This window comes from Neomonachus schauinslandi, chromosome 13 (assembly GCF_002201575.2).
Source record: "Neomonachus schauinslandi chromosome 13, ASM220157v2, whole genome shotgun sequence".
In the NCBI taxonomy this organism is placed as follows: domain Eukaryota; kingdom Metazoa; phylum Chordata; class Mammalia; order Carnivora; family Phocidae; genus Neomonachus; species Neomonachus schauinslandi.
This window is the reverse complement of record NC_058415.1, coordinates 86,612,388-86,630,691: the sequence shown is the minus strand read 5'-3', so window position 1 is coordinate 86,630,691 and position 18,304 is coordinate 86,612,388. Positions and strand designations below refer to the sequence as shown.

At 53.2% G+C, this 18,304-nt stretch overlaps 1 protein-coding gene across 1 annotated transcript in view; it reads left to right on the top strand.

Annotated features, from left to right (window-relative positions):
* ZER1 (zyg-11 related cell cycle regulator) overlaps nucleotides 1-15,631 on the top strand; it is a 29,839-nt gene extending 14,208 nt beyond the window's left edge. The window contains exons 4-16 of the mRNA XM_021691201.2: nucleotides 57-493; nucleotides 805-981; nucleotides 1,805-1,919; nucleotides 2,086-2,232; nucleotides 2,584-2,757; nucleotides 6,793-7,008; nucleotides 7,771-7,812; nucleotides 7,975-8,094; nucleotides 8,915-9,030; nucleotides 9,350-9,538; nucleotides 10,730-10,827; nucleotides 12,540-12,642; nucleotides 13,944-15,631. Coding sequence (XP_021546876.1) covers nucleotides 57-493; nucleotides 805-981; nucleotides 1,805-1,919; nucleotides 2,086-2,232; nucleotides 2,584-2,757; nucleotides 6,793-7,008; nucleotides 7,771-7,812; nucleotides 7,975-8,094; nucleotides 8,915-9,030; nucleotides 9,350-9,538; nucleotides 10,730-10,827; nucleotides 12,540-12,642; nucleotides 13,944-14,001 — 1,992 coding nt within the window. The 3' untranslated portion in view covers nucleotides 14,002-15,631. The remainder of the gene's footprint in view (nucleotides 1-56; nucleotides 494-804; nucleotides 982-1,804; nucleotides 1,920-2,085; nucleotides 2,233-2,583; nucleotides 2,758-6,792; nucleotides 7,009-7,770; nucleotides 7,813-7,974; nucleotides 8,095-8,914; nucleotides 9,031-9,349; nucleotides 9,539-10,729; nucleotides 10,828-12,539; nucleotides 12,643-13,943) is intronic.
* The last annotated feature ends 2,673 nt before the right edge of the window (nucleotides 15,632-18,304 follow it).

Sequence of the window (18,304 nt, the reverse complement as noted above, 5' to 3'; positions counted from 1 at the left end):
CGCTGGAGGCGGGGCTTGGTGGGCTGTGGTGATGACGGAGCTGTGCCTGCTACCAGGACCTGGTGGAGCTGTACCTGACCAACTGCGAGAAGCTGTCCGCCAAGAGTCTGCAGACGCTGAGGAGCTTTAGCCACACCCTGGTGTCCTTGAGCCTCTTCGGCTGTGCAAACATTTTCTACGAGGAGGAGAACCCAGGGGGCTGTGAAGACGAGTGCCTCGTCAACCCCACCTGCCAGGTGCTGGTCAAGGACTTCACCTTTGAGGGCTTTAGCCGCCTACGCTTCCTCAACTTGGGTCGCATGATCGACGGGGTCCCTGTGGAATCCCTGCTCCGGCCACTCAACTCCCTGGCTGCCTTGGACCTCTCAGGCATCCAGACGAGCGACGCGGCCTTCCTAACCCAGTGGAAAGACAGCCTGGTGTCCCTTGTGCTCTACAACATGGACCTTTCAGACGATCACATCCGGGTCATCGTCCAGCTGCACAAGCTGCGGTGAGCTGCTGGCCCGGAGCTCACTGGGGTAAGGGTGGGGGGTGGGGGGTGGCAATCCCAGGAGGTTTGTGAGCCCCTGGCCAGGCAGAAGTGGGTTTGGAAGAGACAGTCCCCTTCCTTGAGCCCAGTGTTGTGGCTGCATCCTGGCTGTTCAGGGCCTTGGGGTGCCAGCAGGCTCTTCCCCAGAATGCCCTGGGGCAGTTGTGGCAGGGATGGGCCCTCCCCTGCCATGGGCTGAAAGAGCAGGGGTCTGCGAGGAAGCCCCAACCCGTGTCCAGCTCCTGACCTTTGGCCCCCACTCCAATCTCCAGACACCTGGACATCTCCCGAGACCGCCTCTCCAGCTACTACAAGTTCAAGCTGACTCGCAAGGTGCTGAGCCTCTTTGTGCAAAAGCTGGGGAACCTGATGTCCCTGGACATCTCTGGCCACATGATCCTGGAGAACTGCAGCATCTCCAAGATGGACGAGGAGGCAGGGCAGACTAGGTGGGGACCCCCCAGCCATGGTTGCCAGCAGGGTGTCACTCAACAAGCATTTACCGAGCCAAGTCCTGTGCTGGGTGCTAGAGATAAAGAAACGAAGCAGGCCCTGCCCTCTTGAGTCTGTACGAGCTAATGGGGACAGAGGAGTCATTAGTAGGACTGTGGTAGGGGAGGCACAGGGCTGTGGGGTTGCCCTGAGGATCAGGAAAGAGGAAGGAAGAATGGCATCCAAGCTGTCCTGAAAGCTCCTTGAGTTTGCCAGAGGAAAGGTGTTCCAGCAGAGGGAACAGCATGCACAAAGACTGGAAGGTGCAAGCTTGAGGAGTGACCAGGAAATTAGGACACTCAGCCTGGCTAGAGACGGGTGGTGGTAGTGGGATGGGCCAGCAGCGTCCGCCATGCGTTAGGTATCACAGCAGGTAGGTTGCTTCCTGGCTTGGTTGGTTGAGAGATCCGATTCACACCCACCCAGCTATAATTGGCTCTAAGCCCTATTACCAGCCATACGTTCATGGGGTTTGGTTGATGAGCATGTCCTTCATGATTGTTGGTAGAACTTTACATAAAGTGGACAAGTCCTCACTAGAAGGGCACATAGTATTTTCTAAAGATGGTTGCACAGTATCTCCCACCCCACATGTGATACAGTTTGACCTTGCCACCTTTCCGTCAAGAGGTGGGGGGCCTATGTCCCAAAAGATGAGGCAGGAAGGCCTAGAAGAGGGCCCCAAGTAAATGCCTAGCCACCCTCAGGGAGAAGCCCTCCTGAATGAACCCAGGGCAGCCCCAGTCCATAGGCCACTGACCCGACATCCTCTTCCCCCAGCATTGAGCCTTCCAAGAGCAGCATCATGCCTTTCCGGGCCCTGAAGAGGCCACTGCAGTTCCTTGGGCTCTTCGAGACCTCCCTGTGCCGTCTGACACACATTCCCGCCTACAAAGTGAGAGAGGGAGTCGGGGAGGGGAAGAATACGGAGCCCTGGGACAAGGGAAGGGGGTGGGCTGGGGGCCCCACGGTGTCTGCCCTGGGGCTAGAGATGGAGCTGGGATCTAGGGATCCTACCACTTGGCCTCTTCCGGGTGGTTCTGAGCATGTTTCATTCCCAGGTAAGTGGTGACAAAAATGAGGAGCAGGTGCTGAATGCCATAGAGGCCTACACAGAGCATAGGCCAGAGATCACCTCACGGGCCATCAACCTGCTTTTTGACATCGCACGCATCGAGCGCTGCAACCAGCTTCTTCGGGCCTTGAAGGTCAGCCTCAACCCCGGGGGTCCTCGGTCTCCTGCCCATCCCCAGCTGGCAGGTGCTGGATTTGATTGAGCCAGAGCCCCCGTCCCTCCTCTGCACCTCCTCCTCATCCCCAGGACACCAGCAGTCCTACCCCCGAACCCCAGGCCTAACTTGTCCCAGCACTGGCCTTATCCCAGACCTGTGGCCCTATCCTAGTTTCTGTCCCCAATCCTCACTTCTGCTCTCAGAGAACAGGATTGGGATAAGCTGTAGCCCAGAGGACCTATCCCAGCTCCCTGGCAGAGCCCTAGGCCTGGCCTTGCACAGCTTGAACGGAACTTGCCAACCCAGGCCTATCCTGTCTTCCTACAGCTGGTCATCACGGCCCTCAAGTGCCACAAGTATGACAAGAACATTCAAGTCACGGGCAGCGCTGCCCTCTTCTACCTGACCAATTCTGAGTACCGCTCAGAGCAGAGCGTCAAGCTACGCCGACAGGTCATCCAGGTGGTGCTGAATGGCATGGAATCCTACCAGGAGGTGACGGTGAGCCCCCTACCCACGACAGCCCTGCATGCTCAGGCCCAGCCCCTCCTTTTCCTATGCACCCTGTGTCCCAGCCTCCCCAACCTGGTCCCTCAGGGGCCATCCTTGTTCTCACCTTTTTCCGCCTGGCTCTGTACTGCACCCCCCCCCCCTTACCCACAGCATCCCTCCCAGACTCTGGGACCTGGCATTCAGGACCCTGTATTCCGGCCCCACCTGACCAGTCCATCCCCCATGGCATCCCCCACCCAGGGACCCTGTTCTGCCCCTGGGCCTCTGCTCATGCTGACTCTTTAGCCCTTCTGCCCAGTAACACTCTGCTGCCGGGGGAGGGGGCATTGTTTTCCAATAGCTGCTTCTATTATAAAAGTCACACAAATTTTGACCTTAGAAAAATTGTAATTACAGATAGAAAGAAAAAAAAAATACACCCATAATCCCACCACACAGAGATAGCCACTGTTGATGTTGGATACCTGTTCTGGATTTCGCCCGTGCATGTTTATTTAGTAGATGGGGCCATTCTGCACTTACTGTTTGCATAATGTGGATTTTTATTTCAACAGTGTCTTATGAATGTGAACACCTCCCAGATCAACAAACATTTTTACAACAGAACTCTTAAAATAATGTTTCTTTTCTGATTATAAAAGTAAGACATCTAATGCTTGAAAACAAACAAATTCAAGCACCATTGACCCTTGAACCACACGGGTTTCAACTGTGCGGGTTCACTTAGATGCAGATTTCTTCTTTAAAGATTTTATTTATTTATTTGAGAGAGAGAGAGAGAGAAAGAGTTGGGGGAGGAGCAGAGGAAGAGGGACAAGCCGACTCCATGCTGAGCACAGAGCCACGGAGCCACGGAGCCCAGAGCTCGATGGAGGGCTCGATCCCACGACTCTGAGATCATGACCTGAGCTGAAATCAAGAGTCAGATGCTCAACCTACTGAGCCACCCAGGCACCCATTTTTTTAAAAAACAGATTTATTTAGGGGTGCCTGGGTGGCTCAATCGTTAAGCATCTGCCTTCGGCTCAAGTCATGGTCCCAGGGTCCTGGGATCGAGCCCCGCATCGGGCTCCCTGCTCAGCGGGAAGCCTGCTTCTCCCTCTCCCACTCCCCCTGCTTGTGTTCCTGCTCTTGCTGTGTCTCTCTCTGTCAAATAAATAAATAAAATCTTAAAAAAAAAAACAGATTTATTTATTTATTTGAGAGAGAGAGAGAAATCAAGCAGGAGCAGGGGGAAGGGCAGAGGGAGAGAGAGAAACTTAGGCAGGCTCCATGCCTAGCACGGAGCCCGACACGGGGCTCTCTCTCACAACCCTGAGACCATGACCTGAGCCAAAATCAAGAGTCTGCACACTTAACTGACTGAGCCACCCAGGCACCCCAGATGCAGATTTTATTTGACAAATAGAGTATACGCTGTCAATGTATTTTTCTCTTCCTCATGATTTCCTTACATATTCTTTGCTCTAACTTACTTTATCTTAAGACTACAATATGTACCACATATAACGTGCAAAATGTGTTCATTGACTATTGATGTTATGTAGTCAACAGTAGGGTATTAGTTAGTGGTTAAGTTCTGGGAGGAGTCAAAAGTTATGCGTGGATTTTCAGCTGCATGGCAGTGGGTGGGGAGGAGGTTGGTGCCCCTAACTCTCAGGTTATCCAAGGGTCGACCATGATATGAAAATGTGTTGGGACGCCTGGGTGACTCAATCAGTTAAGTGTCTGACTTCGGCTCAGGTCATGATCCCAGGGTCCTGGGATCGAGTCCCTTGTCGGGCTCCTTGCTCAGCAGGAAGCCCACTTCTCCCTCTCCCTCCGCCTGCCACTCCCCCTGCTTGTGCTCTCTCTCTCTGTGTCAAATAAATAAATAAAATCTTAAAAAAAAAAAAAAGAAAGAAAATGTGTTAACTACAGAGTGAAAGTTGTCCCCAGTCCAGCTCTCCTCCCCCTCGCAGCTGGGCTTAACCGTTGTTTTATAGTTGTTGGTATCAGCACAGTGTTCAGCGTCCTCATCCAGGGAAGGCCGCTCTGGAGCGGACTGTGCACTGGAGCTGGGAGGCAGTGGCCAAGCCCCGTCCCCACAGAGTAGCAGGCTGGGCTGACCCACAGGCCTGGGCTACAGTCACTGAGTTAGCCCCTGTGGTTGAACATTTAGGTGACTTTTTTCTTGTGTGCTATTTCAAATAAGGCTTTGCTGACTCTACTCAATTGCTTATCCTTATAATACATGACTAAAAGGGGCATTGCTGGGGCAGTGAATGGGTAGGTGTATTTTTAAAGCATTTAGGACGTACTTTCAAATCATCCTCCAGAAAGTCTCTGTAGGGATGAGAAGGCCTGCTTTCCCACTGCCTGCCAACTCCAGACTTTAGAGCAACTGTTTTCTACATTGAAATTGATCTTATCATCAGGTAAAAGGGCTGTCTTTTTTTTCTTTTTTTTGACAAAAATGCTAGTTGAAGACTCCCAAACAAATTAATAAACTCTATCAAAGAAATGGAAATTAAAATGATGAGATACCACATTTCATCTCAAGAGACCGATGATCCCCAACGTTGACAGAGGTCAGGGGAGAGTACTTTCACATACTTCTCACTGGTGAGGTATGAACTGTACCACCATTTTGGAGGCCAGCTGGCAGAATTTGCCAAAACTGGAAATGCATTGATTTTTGGGGCCTATGTATTCCATAATTCAAATGTATTTTAGAGGAAAAAGATATACATACATCCACCCTTTTTAATTAAAGATAAATTAGAGGAAACCAAAATGTTTTAGCAATAGGGACCTGGAAAAGTAACATACCCCCACAATGGGATATTATGGTAAATCTGTACATCCCTAATGTGGAAAGATGTCCACTGCATATTGCTAAGTGAAAAGTTTTGGACCAATATGTATAATATCTTTTTTTGCCTCACCTCTCCCCCAAATATATATTTGTATTTGCGTGATAGAAAAATCTAGAAGGACATGCACCAAACTTTTAATAGCGATTACTTCTGGGGAATAAAGTGAGAGACTTTAACTTTTTGCTCAAATACTACTATTTGAACTTTTTACAGTAAGTATTGGCTCTTATAATTTAAAATAAATTTTTTCTCAAATTAAAAAATGTATGTGTAATTTGGGGGGGGGAAGTTAACTAAGGGGCTACCCTCTAAAATATGTAATTAATGAAGTACAATGATCTCCCAAAATCTAACGAGAAAGGATGGAAGGAAATTAAATTACAGGCAAATGCTCCAAGAATACTTAAAAAAAAAAAAACCCACAGACAACGCAAAAAGAAATCAAAGATGTCAAGGAGCATGAGGCCTCCTTCTCTGCCAGTAGGACTCCAAACTGGTACAGCCACTTTGGTAAACAGTCTGGTTCACCTGGTCAAGTCGAAGACATGTACGCCGTGTGTGACCCAGAAGAAACCATGTGTGTGGACGCCAAGATGCATGCACGAGCATCGTTTGAAGTGCCTAACACTGAAGCCCCCTCAGATGTCCACCAACAGTGGGATGGGTGAATAAATTCAAGTACTGTAATGCAGTGGACAAATGAATGCTTTTCAGCTGCTTATAACAACATAGTTGATCTTGCAAACCTATGGTAAACAACAATAAGCAAGATGCTAGAGAATCTTTCGTGTAGACTAGCAGGGACAGTAGTTCTCTGTAGTGTGGAGAGGGGCTGATGACCAAGAAGGGACCTGTGGGGATTTCCGGGTGCTGGCAGTATTCTATTTCCTGACCCAGGCAGTGGTTACATGGTTGCCGAAAAGCTTGTTTGCTTCATAAATGCTCATAAAACTATACATTTGTGTTTTATGTCCTCTCTGTATGAAAATTATATTTTACAGTTTTTTTAAACATTAAAAAAAAAATAGCCTTGGAGTCTCCTCTTCCAGAAAGCCTTCCTGGACCACTACAGCTCTGGATGATCTCACGCCTCTAGAGCGCCCCTGGAGTCCAGCTCCCAAGTCCGACCCTGACTGTGCTTCCCTTGTCTCCTGTCCCGGCCCAGGTCCAGCGGAACTGCTGTCTGACCCTCTGTAACTTCAGCATCCCCGAGGAGCTGGAATTCCAGTACCGCCGGGTCAACGAGCTCCTGCTCAGCATCCTCAACCCCACTCGGCAGGACGAGTCGATCCAGCGCATCGCTGTGCACCTGTGCAACGCCCTGGTCTGCCAAGTGGACAATGACCACAAGGAGGCCGTGGGCAAGATGGGCTTCGTTGTGGTGCGTGCCCTCGGGCGGCCCCGCCTCCCCTCCCTTCCTCCCTGCCTGCCTTCTCCAGAGCCCCTCTGCCCCCTGAAGGATTTCAGCTCGACCAAAGGAAGAATCTCCTCACCATGAATGTAGCTTATGTCCCCGTAGATTTGCTCCGCCTAAAACATTCTGGCATCTTCTCCCAGCTGCTCCAGCTGCCCACTTGGTCCCACCATCCAAGCCACTCTTGGCTCCTTGGACCAGGTCCCCTATTAGGTCTTTCTCACTGGGGTTAAATAAGTATCTGAGGGACTGTCTGTTTAATGTCGGCCTCCCCACTGGGTTGTGAGTTCTGTAGGGAAAGACGCCACACTTGTTCCTTCTTCCGTCATGACATCCCCAGCACTTTCTAGCATGGGGCCTGGCACACAGTGGGGAGAGTAAGTATTTGCTGAAGAGTGGAAGGAAAGAATGAGGAAGGAGCATCTGGTCTCCTCCTCTTACTTTAGCGCCGGATAGGCTGGAGCCCACAGAGGGGAGGGCCAGGCCCAAAGCTACACAGGGAACCAGGGTTAGGCCAGGACTAGCACCCAGGTCTCCCAATGCTAGGGACCAAGTCTGTGGGTTGCACTTCTTCAAACAGCCCCCCTAGACCAGATAGGCACATTTGGTCTTGTCAGGATGCATTAGCCAGGAGTAGAAGTGCTGACTCTCCTCTCTCCATCTTGGTTCTTGAGGGACACAGTAGCTCTTGAGCCCTGGCCCCCCGCAAGTTCTCTTCTCTGCCCACAGACCATGCTGAAGCTGATTCAGAAGAAGCTGCTGGATAAGATAGTAAGTCGAGCCTTCATGAAGCCACTCTGCCCCTCCCCTAGCCCAAGAGGGGTTGGTTTATCCCCGGAGGATACCCAGGTTTTGTTAGGGGGCACCCTCACAGGTGTCAGGAGCCTGCAGGGCCCTCCAGGCGAGCTGTGCTGAGCTTACCTCTCCCTTCAGTGTGACCAGGTGATGGAGTTCTCCTGGAGTGCCCTGTGGAACATCACGGACGAGACGCCCGACAACTGTGAGATGTTCCTCAATTTCAATGGCATGAAGCTCTTCCTGGACTGCCTGAAGGTACTGCCCGTGTCCAGCGAGGCGGCCTCCTTGACCACACACACAGCCACTCTTCTGTCCCCAGGCGTCTCACCAACCAGATCCGTCAGCAACCCCTCTCCCCATGGTTCCCACGGAAGGGCAGTGGGGGCCGACTTACAGGCCCACCCCTCTCTTAGAGCCCTTCCTCCTAGGGAAAACCCAGTCCCATCCTTCTCCACAGCAATTTCTCGGGCTGCCCATAGTCTGGCTGGGGTTCACTGGGATGTCAGCTGGATAGAATTCTGTCCAGGAGGATGGTCTTTTAAAAGTCATCCTTGGGGCACCCGGCTGGCTCAGTTGGTAGAGCATACGACTCTTGATCTCAGGGTCATGGGTTCAAGCCCCACATTGGGCATAGAGCTTCCTTTAAATTAAATAAATAAATAAATAAATAAATAAATAAATGGTAGCAATTATAAAAAATAAATAAATATAAAACTCATCTTTTATTTTCTTGCTCTAGTTTCTACAAAGTTTCCCTTCAACTAATATTTGAGTTTTTGGCAAATAGAACCATGTTTGTCCTCTTTGGAGTTTTTTAGGTCAGATCTCCACTCAGCCTTTGATTTTGTAGCAAGGAGTCCCCACCATTTGAATCCCGTATGGTATGTACCCAGCACTGTACTTGGTGCAATAGAAGGTGTGAGGGCAGCATATTGCTCCCCCTCTTTGTCTAGTTGGAGTGGCCAGATACCCATAAAGTTTCTAGGTTAACAGTACCAGACACTTCACAACAAAATAGTACCAGACACTAATTAAGTCCTAATCGATGTGGCCCCAATGGCTCTCATTTTGCCAGGAATTCCCAGAGAAGCAGGAACTGCATCGGAACATGCTAGGACTCTTGGGAAACGTGGCCGAGGTGAAGGAGCTGCGGCCCCAGCTAATGACTTCCCAGTTTATCAGTGTCTTCAGGTTGGTATTTCTTTCCCTTTTTGCCTTGGCTGCCAGGATGCTCAGGGCTATAGTCTGTGTTCAGCTGCAGCAACTGCTCTCTGCCCAGGTTTCCATTAGAAATGTCACCTTCCGTCTACAAGTGGTTTCTCTCAAGCCTCCATAAATGGTCCTCTTGTAGCTGTGTCCTCAGCGACCTCAGATCTTTAGAATAGTCACCTGTGTATGGATAATAGATGATAAGTCAGCAACACCTCTGGCATCCAGTTTGTAAGCTGGGGCCCAGCAGCTGGTGTCTGAAGACGGACTTGGAGGGATTTTTCTCTCTCCTTCTTGGCAGCAACCTGCTGGAGAGCAAGGCTGACGGGATCGAGGTTTCATACAACGCCTGCGGTGTCCTCTCCCACATCATGTTCGATGGGCCCGAGGCGTGGGGCATCTGCGAACCCCAGCGGGAGGAGGTGGAGGAGCGCATGTGGGCAGCCATCCAGAGCTGGGACATCAACTCTCGGAGAAACATCAATTACAGGTGCGGAGCGGGGATGGCAGGGAGGAATGTGCGAGTGGGGTCCGTGGGCAGACAGGACGCTCGTTCCTAGCAAGGCCTTTCTTCTCGTCTCCTGTCGGCTCTCCCTGAGGGACAGCCCCCACACAGCACACATCTCACCCATAAAGCTGGGTGCATCTTTCATGTACATCAGTGTACCCAAAGTTTGCTGTTTACAAACATTTGAGACGTGTTTAATTGTGGGATGAAAGAAAAAGAGGAAAATAGCGACACGCACTAGGGAACAAAACAGAAACCATTCGTGAGCTCCCTCCCCGAAAGAACCCCTGCTCACAGTCTGGCGCCCCCCTCCCAGCACTTTCCCTCTGCACTGAGTTCGTTCTTTGCAGTGCAGCTGGTGTCCAGTCTTCCTATCTTGTGGCTGGATTTGCAGCCACAAGATATGGGTCTCCCTCCTCGGGTCGTGACTGGGTCACTTTCTGGGTGTGGATGGCCCATCTTATACTGTGACACTGACATCAAAAACCCATACTGGGGGACACCTGGGTGGCTCAGTCGGTGAGGTGTCTGCCTTCAGCTCAGGTCATGATCCCAGGGTCCTGGGATCGAGCGTCGCATCGGGCTCCCTGCTCAGCGGGGAGTCTGCTTCTCCCTCTGCCTTCCCCCTGCTTGTGCTCTCTCTCTCTGATAAATGAACAAAATCTTAAAAAAAAAGAAAAGAAAAGAAAACCGACATTGGGAGGAGCAGGCTCATGCTTGCGGCTTTGCCCAGGCTCCGGTGACTGCCGTTTCCAAGGAGACATGAGGTGGAGTCACCGGCCCAGGGGGTTTGCATTTTAAGGCTCTGAGGCCATGACTCCAGGTGGCCCGTAGAAGGCCATTATAAGAAGTGCAGTCTCATTTCTGTTTCTCACGGTACTTCGCCCTGCCTCCCCAAGATCAGCTCTCTCCTCCTTGCCGGGGTCCCCCGTTTCTGCACTGCCTGATCAACGTCCCTCCTGCCTCCCTTACGTGCCCCTGCTCTTGACCTCTCTGACAAGCGAGCTCCCTTCATGGAGCCTGCAGGGCCCAATGCCCCCGCGTCCGCTGCAGCCTACCAGCCTGCTCGTGGGTTGTCTGTAGGACCCTCCAGGAAGAAGCTTTCCAGCAGGAGAAGATGCACTCCCCCAACCCTTGGCATCAGAAGTCACCCTGATCTCTTTCTTTCTGCAGGTCATTTGAGCCAATTCTTCGCCTCCTTCCCCAGGGCATCTCCCCTGTCAGCCAGCACTGGGCCACCTGGGCCCTGTACAACCTAGTGTCTGTCTACCGTGAGTACCCACTTGCCCTTTGTTCAGACACGGGGCTGCTCACCATGCTGCAAACACACTTGCCCCCAGGGAACTTATAACCCGGGTGCGGAGTACTGAGAGAGCTGGCGTCAGTGTCTGTACCTGGGAACACAGCCCTCCACTTTCCAGCATCTGTGGGACGCCCAGCAGAATGGCTGGCCCTGCCCCATCACCAGAAGCAAGCCTGGGAGGCCCGACAGCCCATCCAGAGTTCCCAGACAGCTTTCTTAATGCCTCCTGCTTCCACAGAAGTGAATAGTCAAAAATCTCCATGCCTTCTGCAGGACAGAGTAAGACCAACCCAAACAAAGAACTAACCCCCAAGGAAACAGCTTTCCAAGGGAACAGGAGAGAACTTTAACACAATTCTAACTTTATTCCTCAGAGAGCACCCCATCCTCCCATAGAAGAGCCTGAACCGTCCTCTGTTGGGTGGCTTTGGGGGGAGGAGAAGAAGGGATAGCACTAGGAGACCTGGATGACAGGCCAGGATTGACCTTCATTCTCTTTCTTACTGGTTACGTGACCTCATGCAGGTTATTTAACCTCTCTGGGCCTCGGTTTCCTCCTCTGTAGAATGGGGACAGCGATAATGCCTACCTCATAAGATTGATGTGAAAAGAGAACCAGCACGAAGTGCCCAGCCTGGTGCCTGGATCCTGCTCAGTCCTGTTAACTGGCAAAATGGATCAGAGTGCGGGTTCTGGAGGCAGACATCTGGCTTTGAACCCTGGCTCTCCCACTGGCTGTAGCTGTGTTACTTTGAGCAGGTTTCTCAACCTCTCTGTGCCTCAATTTCCTCATCTTTAAAATGGGATAAAAATAGGATTGCTGTGAAATAAGGCCTGTAAAGTGCTTGGAACAGTGCTTGGCCTATACCAACTCTTCAATAAGCATCAGCCTTGTTCATTACTACTGAGATTAGTCTTACTAAAAAGTAGCACCTGACCTCAGAGAGGCAGTATAGTCCAGAGGGAAGAGCCCTGACCTGGGACTCCCTCGGACAAGCTTCCAGAATGACTTTGGGTGAATTGCTTCCTACCTCTGAACCTCAGTTCTTTCATCTGTAAAATGGAGATCGTAAAAATAGCTCTGACTACATAGAGCCACATAGAGGGGGTGGGGGTTGAGGGGTGGGGAGGGTCCACTGAAATGCCCGTGTTCTCCATGGAGCATAAAGCCCTGGATCCTGAGCACTAGAATATTCTTTATTGGCGTGAACCGTGAACCACCCAATAATAGGAAGGAATGCTGCTTCCAACCTGGCTGGCCACCAGAATCACCTGGTAGTATACTGTTAAAAATACAAATAAATACAGGTTCCTGGGTCTGTTGACTCAGAATACCCAAGGGCAGGGCTTAGGAATCTGTATTTTTACAAAAATTTCTCTGAGAATAGAAGCCACTGGTTTGGGTGTTATTTCCCATGGGTGAGCTGTGGAAAGAAACGTGGTTGCATCCCAAAGTAGCCTTTTCCAAGGACTCACCCCTTGCTCCCCCAGTGGACCCCGGAACTCGGGCCCATGGGGCTGGGCAAATAGGCGGCTCCCAGGTGCAGCAGTCCTCACCCAGGCCTGCGTCTCCACTCCCCCCACCCCTCGGGGAGGGCAGCCCTCGCAGCAAGGGTGTGTTCTGGGCCACTGGCTGCTGGAAGACCGACCTGGTCACCTGCTGTCTGCCCCTCCCTGCAGCGGACAAGTACTGCCCCCTGCTGATCAAAGAAGGGGGGCTGCCCCTGCTGAGGGACATGATCAAGATGGCAACCGCTCGACAGGAGACAAAGGAAATGGCCCGGTAAGAGACGGGCAGTGTTTCTGCTTGCAGCCTCGGTGTGGGGGAGCGGGGGACACCGTGGGGGGCCCCCTGAGATTCGCGGGGGCAAGTTGGAGTGGAGTGTGGAGGCAGACAGCGTACTGCTCTGCAGCGGGGCCCTCCCTGAGTGTCATTTCGGCCACAGTGTGGCGGGAAACTAGATCATCCAGCTCTGCACAGAGCATCATTGCCCTCCTCTGTAAGCTTCATTTTCTCTCACTCCAATGAATTCCATCCTCTCCTCCCTGGCCCTTACCGAGTCAGGCCAGAATTCGTCATTTTTGGCCAAAGACCTTCCAATGAAAGAGGACACCACGTGGCAAAGTACATTCTAGAGAACTGGCGGGCAAGTGCAAATGGGTGTGCACATGTGGAGGTGTGAAGCCGTGCACAGGGCAGAGCTGCCAGTCCCTTTGAACATCTACCCCAGTCCCTTTGCACATCTCTGTAAGACCTGAGATGTGTATCCGAGCCAGCCGGCCTGTCTGAAGCAGGTGTGAGTGGCACCAAGAGGGAGCTCAGAAGTCACTCCACCCATCCCACTCCTGTCCCACTCTGGGCACCCCTTACTTCCTAAGAGGCAGTAGGCACCTCTTTAGCACATGGAGGCTGCAGTGAACACTGCCCCCTGCCCCCGACCAACCCAAAGGCCATCCAAGGTCCCAGGTGACACCTGACTGCAGTGGGGCAGCGGTTCTCAAGGGTCAGTCTGGAGGGGGGCGTAAGACCGGGGCTCTGAGCACCAGTGGTGGGGGTTCCCGAGACCGCTGCACCGGGCCTGGCTGCTGGAGGGTGTCAGGGGCCCTCATACTGGCACGGCTGCCCCGGCCCCACCTGGACCGACTCGGGCCCAGGATCTCGGGGCGAATCTGACACGCAGGCAGTCTGGGGACCGCTAGTAGGCTGCCCAGGTAGGCAGGGGGAAAGTGAAGAAGGCAGCGGTACTCAAGAAAGGAACAGGGAGGGTTGTGAAGGTCAGGCCTGAGCCAATTCAGGGGAGCCCCTAACCGGAGAGGCCCTGGGGCTGAGAGGTAGGGAAGGGGGGCCCGGGGAGGAAGAAGGAGGGCACAGGGGGCCTTTCGTATCGGTGGCCACAGGTGCCATGTCCTGGGCACTCAGCATGTGCCAGCCACCCCGCCAGCACCCCTAAACACACCTCCTCCGTCAGCATCAGCATCACTGCTGACATTTGCTAGCAAATCCAGCGGCCTCATGTGCCGGGAGGAGCCAGACCCACCCGACCCAAGGCCGCCCTCTGATCCTCTCTCTCCCGTGGTCTCCAGCAAGGTGATTGAGCACTGCAGTAACTTTAAAGAGGAGAACATGGACACGTCCAGATAGAGGCCTCCGCCCCCACGGCCGCCACTGCTCTGGACCACAAGGCCTGGAGGAAGCTCTCAAGCAGCCCAGCGGGCGGACCCCCACCTGGGAGCCTCCCGCTGGATGAAGGGACACGGGGACTATTGCACAACCGACGCTTTTCCTTAACATTAGTGAGATATATATATATTATATATATATATATATATATTATTTTTTTTGGTTAGGAAGTGTGAAGTTTTGTGTGTATGATTTCTGTACAAAAACAAAAGAACACTCCTTGAGTCCCCGCAGCTTCCTTGGCCACTCTCAAGCCCCAACTCCAAGCCTTCATTGCTGCCGCTCACTCCTACCCCCTTCAGACTCAACGCCTCTAACGTTTTGAGAGTCCGGGCCTTTCCCAGTGACCTCAGACCCTGGCCTCGCTTCCCATTAGGAGAGGCAGCGGGCTTCTAACAGCCCAGTCCCGCACCCCAACCCACCCCCCAAAGCCTGAGAACCCCCCTCTGGGCTCCTGGGTGTGGCTGATGGGGTTTGGGATGAAAACTAGCCCCACTGGGTCTCCCGAATGCCTTGGTGCTCCCAGCCGTGGGCCATCTGGGGCAAGGAAGTGAGTGCCCAGGCCCAGGCCGCCCCAGCCCCCGGGGATCCTCAGGGGCGGGGCTCCCAGTAGCCCCGCCAGTTCTCTGGCCAGGCCTGCCTGAGGCCACGCTGCTATGGAGGCTGCCTCCTGGTCTCCCACCAGGTCCCAGGCTACTGAAGGCCCCAGCCCAGGGCTGGTCAGAACTCAGGCAGATTCCACTGCCCCTTCTGCCAAACATATTCAGCACTCGCCCCAGCCCTGGGAGCCAGCACTGCTGGGGCCAGGGGCTTGCTCCTCACTCCCCAGCCCTTCCCCTGCCCGCAGCACCCATGGTGCCCAGGCACCCCCACCAGCAGAACTGAGCCGGCCTCTTTTGCCCCTCCCCCCCCGCCCCGCTGCCCGGAGGACCCCACACGTCTCTCGGTGAGGCAGGAGGTCCCCGCTCCAGCCGGACCCACAGCAACAGGTAGCTGCCTCCAGACCAGCACTGGGCACAGCCTACGGTGGCCCTGTTGGCCATTCTGAGCCCCTCCTCCCTGCCCCCAGGCTTTACCTTGGGAACCTCTGTGCTGTGTTTCAGAGAAGTGTGAGCTGCAAATGTATCCTGAAATATCTTGTGGTCCTCCCTTGATGTAACTCCGAATTGCTTCTCTGGAGACAGGCGGCGGCGAGGAGACCCCCCCCCAGAATAGAGCGCTGGGGGAGCAGGGCCGACTCTGCAGGCATCCCCAAGGGGATGACCTTTCTTCCTTCCTCCTTCCCTGGGCCCGTGTGTGGATTCTGCTAGTATTTCTGCCTGGAGGCAGAATAGGCTGGATGAGCAGCCCAGGGGAGAGGCACCAGGCCTTCTCCCTCTGAAGTCTGTCCCTGCCAGCCCTGGGAAGGGGGCGGCTGCCCTGCGCTTCCCAAGCTTGGCAGACAGGCCACAGCTGCCCCACCCCTCCATGCTCACATGGCCTGAGCCAGACCCTGGGCAGAGCTCACATCGCGCTGCTTTACCACCTGGGGCCTGGGTAAATGTCTGTACTTTGGGATGTCACAGAAATACATTTTTGTGCAAAGTGGAAAGAGCAGAGTGTCTTTTTTTGCAGAAGGGATGGGGTCAGGAGAGCGGCTGGAGTCACTTCGGGCACTGGGCCTTGAATGAGGGGACCTGCAGTGGGGAGGGTGCCTCGGGTCGATTCGTGTGCCCAGCCTGGAGAGCCAGTCAACTGCAACTTGGGGACAGGTGGCAGATTGGGCTGAAGTACCTGCCTCCTCTCATTCTCCCCATACCCCCATGCCCAGACATTGGGGTACACCCTGCCTGGAGCGGTCCAGTCTGATGGTAGAGACGACATTCCATGTGAGATTAGGACCCAGTAGGCAGGGAGCACAGAGAGGGTGCCTGCCATGGGCTGGTAGGAGTGGAGGGGGACCCGCACTTCAGCAAGGGCAGAGCACCCTCAGCGTGGAGGTAAGAGACAACACGGTGTCCCCAAGCAGGCAAGGAGGCTTCTCATGAGAGGAGACGTGTGAGCTGAATCCAGCAAAAGACAAGGCAGCTGGGGGGCGCCTGGGTGGCTCAGTCGGTTAAGCGTCCGACCTTTTTTTTTTAAGATTTTATTTATTTATTTGAAGAGAGACACAGCGAGAGAGGGAACAAAAGCAGGGGGAGTGGGAGAGGGAGAAGCAGGCTTCCCGCGGAGCAGGGAGCCTGACGTGGGGCTCGATCCCAGGACCCTGGGACCATGGCCTGAGCTGAAGGCAGATGCCCAACAACTGACCCACCCAGGCGCCCCTAAGCATCCGACTCTTAATTTCAGCTCAGGTCATGATCTCAGGGTCATGGGATCGAACCCCGTGTTGGGCTCCCCATTTGGTGGGTACTCTCCTTGAGATTCTCTCTCTCCCTCTCCCTCTGCCTCTCCCCTCCTCTAAAATAAATAAATTAATTAAGAAAAAAAAAAAAAAAGACAGGGCTGGCAGGCTTGGCCGTGGGGGAGCCACGGAAAGAGCATGGAAAGGGCACCGCAGACAGAGGGCCCTGCTAGAGGGGCCTTCCAGGGAGAGCCAGGAAGCTGCCCCCTTAGCTGCAGCAGGGCAAAGGAACGAGGGCATGAGCAGGCGGCCACAGAGAAGCAACTGGGCGTCCGGCTGTGTCCTGGCGTAACCGCCGACCGTGCCCTCGGGGCTCCTGAGGTACTAGTAAGGCTGCGACCAATCGAGGAGAGCTGTTCCCCAAAGAACAGTCTAGGTGCTGGTGGCCGATCAAAGGGGATCATTCCCCGACAAACACCAGGCGGGTGTGTGCCCAATGCCCAGAGACAAAGACTCGCTCCTTGACCAAACTCTAGTCAGGCTCCCCTGGGCCCTCTTCTCAACTAGGCCTCAACCTGGGCCTATCAGAGCCCTACTATGGGCTCTCACCACAAGTGATTTTGTCCATCTCCTCCCCTGCCTTAAAACAACCACTGGGGCGCCTGGGTGGCTCAGTTGTTAAGCGTCTGCCTTGGGCTCAGGGTCCAGGGTCCTGGGATCGAGCCCGGCATCGGGCTCCCTGCTCTGCGGGAAGCCTGCTTCTCCCCCTCCCACTCCCCCTGCTTGTGTTCCCTCTCTCGCTGTGTCTCTCTCTGTCAAATAAATAAAATCTTTTTTTTTTTTTAGACTTTTTTTTTTTAAATTTTATTTATTTATTCATGAGAGACAGAGAGAGAAGCAGAGGGAGAAGCAGGCTCCCAAGGAGCAGGGAGCCCGATGCGGGACTCGATCCCAGGACTCTGAGACCATGACCTGAGCCGAAGGCAGACGCTTAACCGTCTGAGCCACCCAGGCGCCCCAAATAAATAAAATCTTAAAAAAAAAAAAAAAAAAAAACACTTAACCACTAAGGTGGTTTCTAACAGCTCAAGGTTGCAGCCCTAGGATGACCCCAGTCCCCCTCAAAGGGCCTGCCTGAGAGGGCTCAGGATGCCAAAAGGATTTACTGTTTATTTTAGCCACCACCTGACCAGAGCCACCCCGCCCCACCACCACACTGTCTTCGAGCATTTACTAAAAAGGGCTTACAGTTGGGACTCTTCCTCTGTCCCTTTCAAATGTATTTGTGTCTTCTACAATTCCGGAGACCTGAGAGCCATTCCTTCAAAGAGCAATGCTCAGGAAGGATCCGGCCTCCATCTCGCAGTCCCCCGGGGAGGTCAGGCACCTAACTTCAACTGTTACCAGCTAGCACACACAGCTGGCCTACTCAGCATTTACACTGAACAGCCCTTTGTAATTTTTCTCTTCCCTGAGTCTGTTCAAGCCACCACCATTCCCTCTCCCTCCACTCCCTCCTGCTCCCTTTAAAACACCCAGTCACCTCTGTACAAAGCAGAGTTGCATTCAATTTACACTGCAATAGAATGTTACTGATGAAAATCTGTCCTTACTACTTTAACTAGTGTCTGACTTTGTCTATCTTTCACACCAGCACAGGGCCTGACTCATGGAAGCTTCAGGATGATTAAAGTGTTTCCATTCAGCACACTAAGTCACCCATTGCAGTAACCAAGACTGAGTTGCAAGTGACAGTCACTCAACTCAAATACTTACCCAGGCTAGTCAAAGGTGGGAGGGAATTCATTAAGGGAACCTAGAGGTTAATATCAGCTTCAGGAATAGCTGGATCCAGGGGCCCAGACAACATTGCTAAGACTCTCTCACTCCCTCTTTCAGTGATGCTTATCTCTATGACTCTGTGAGTTGGCTTCATTCTCT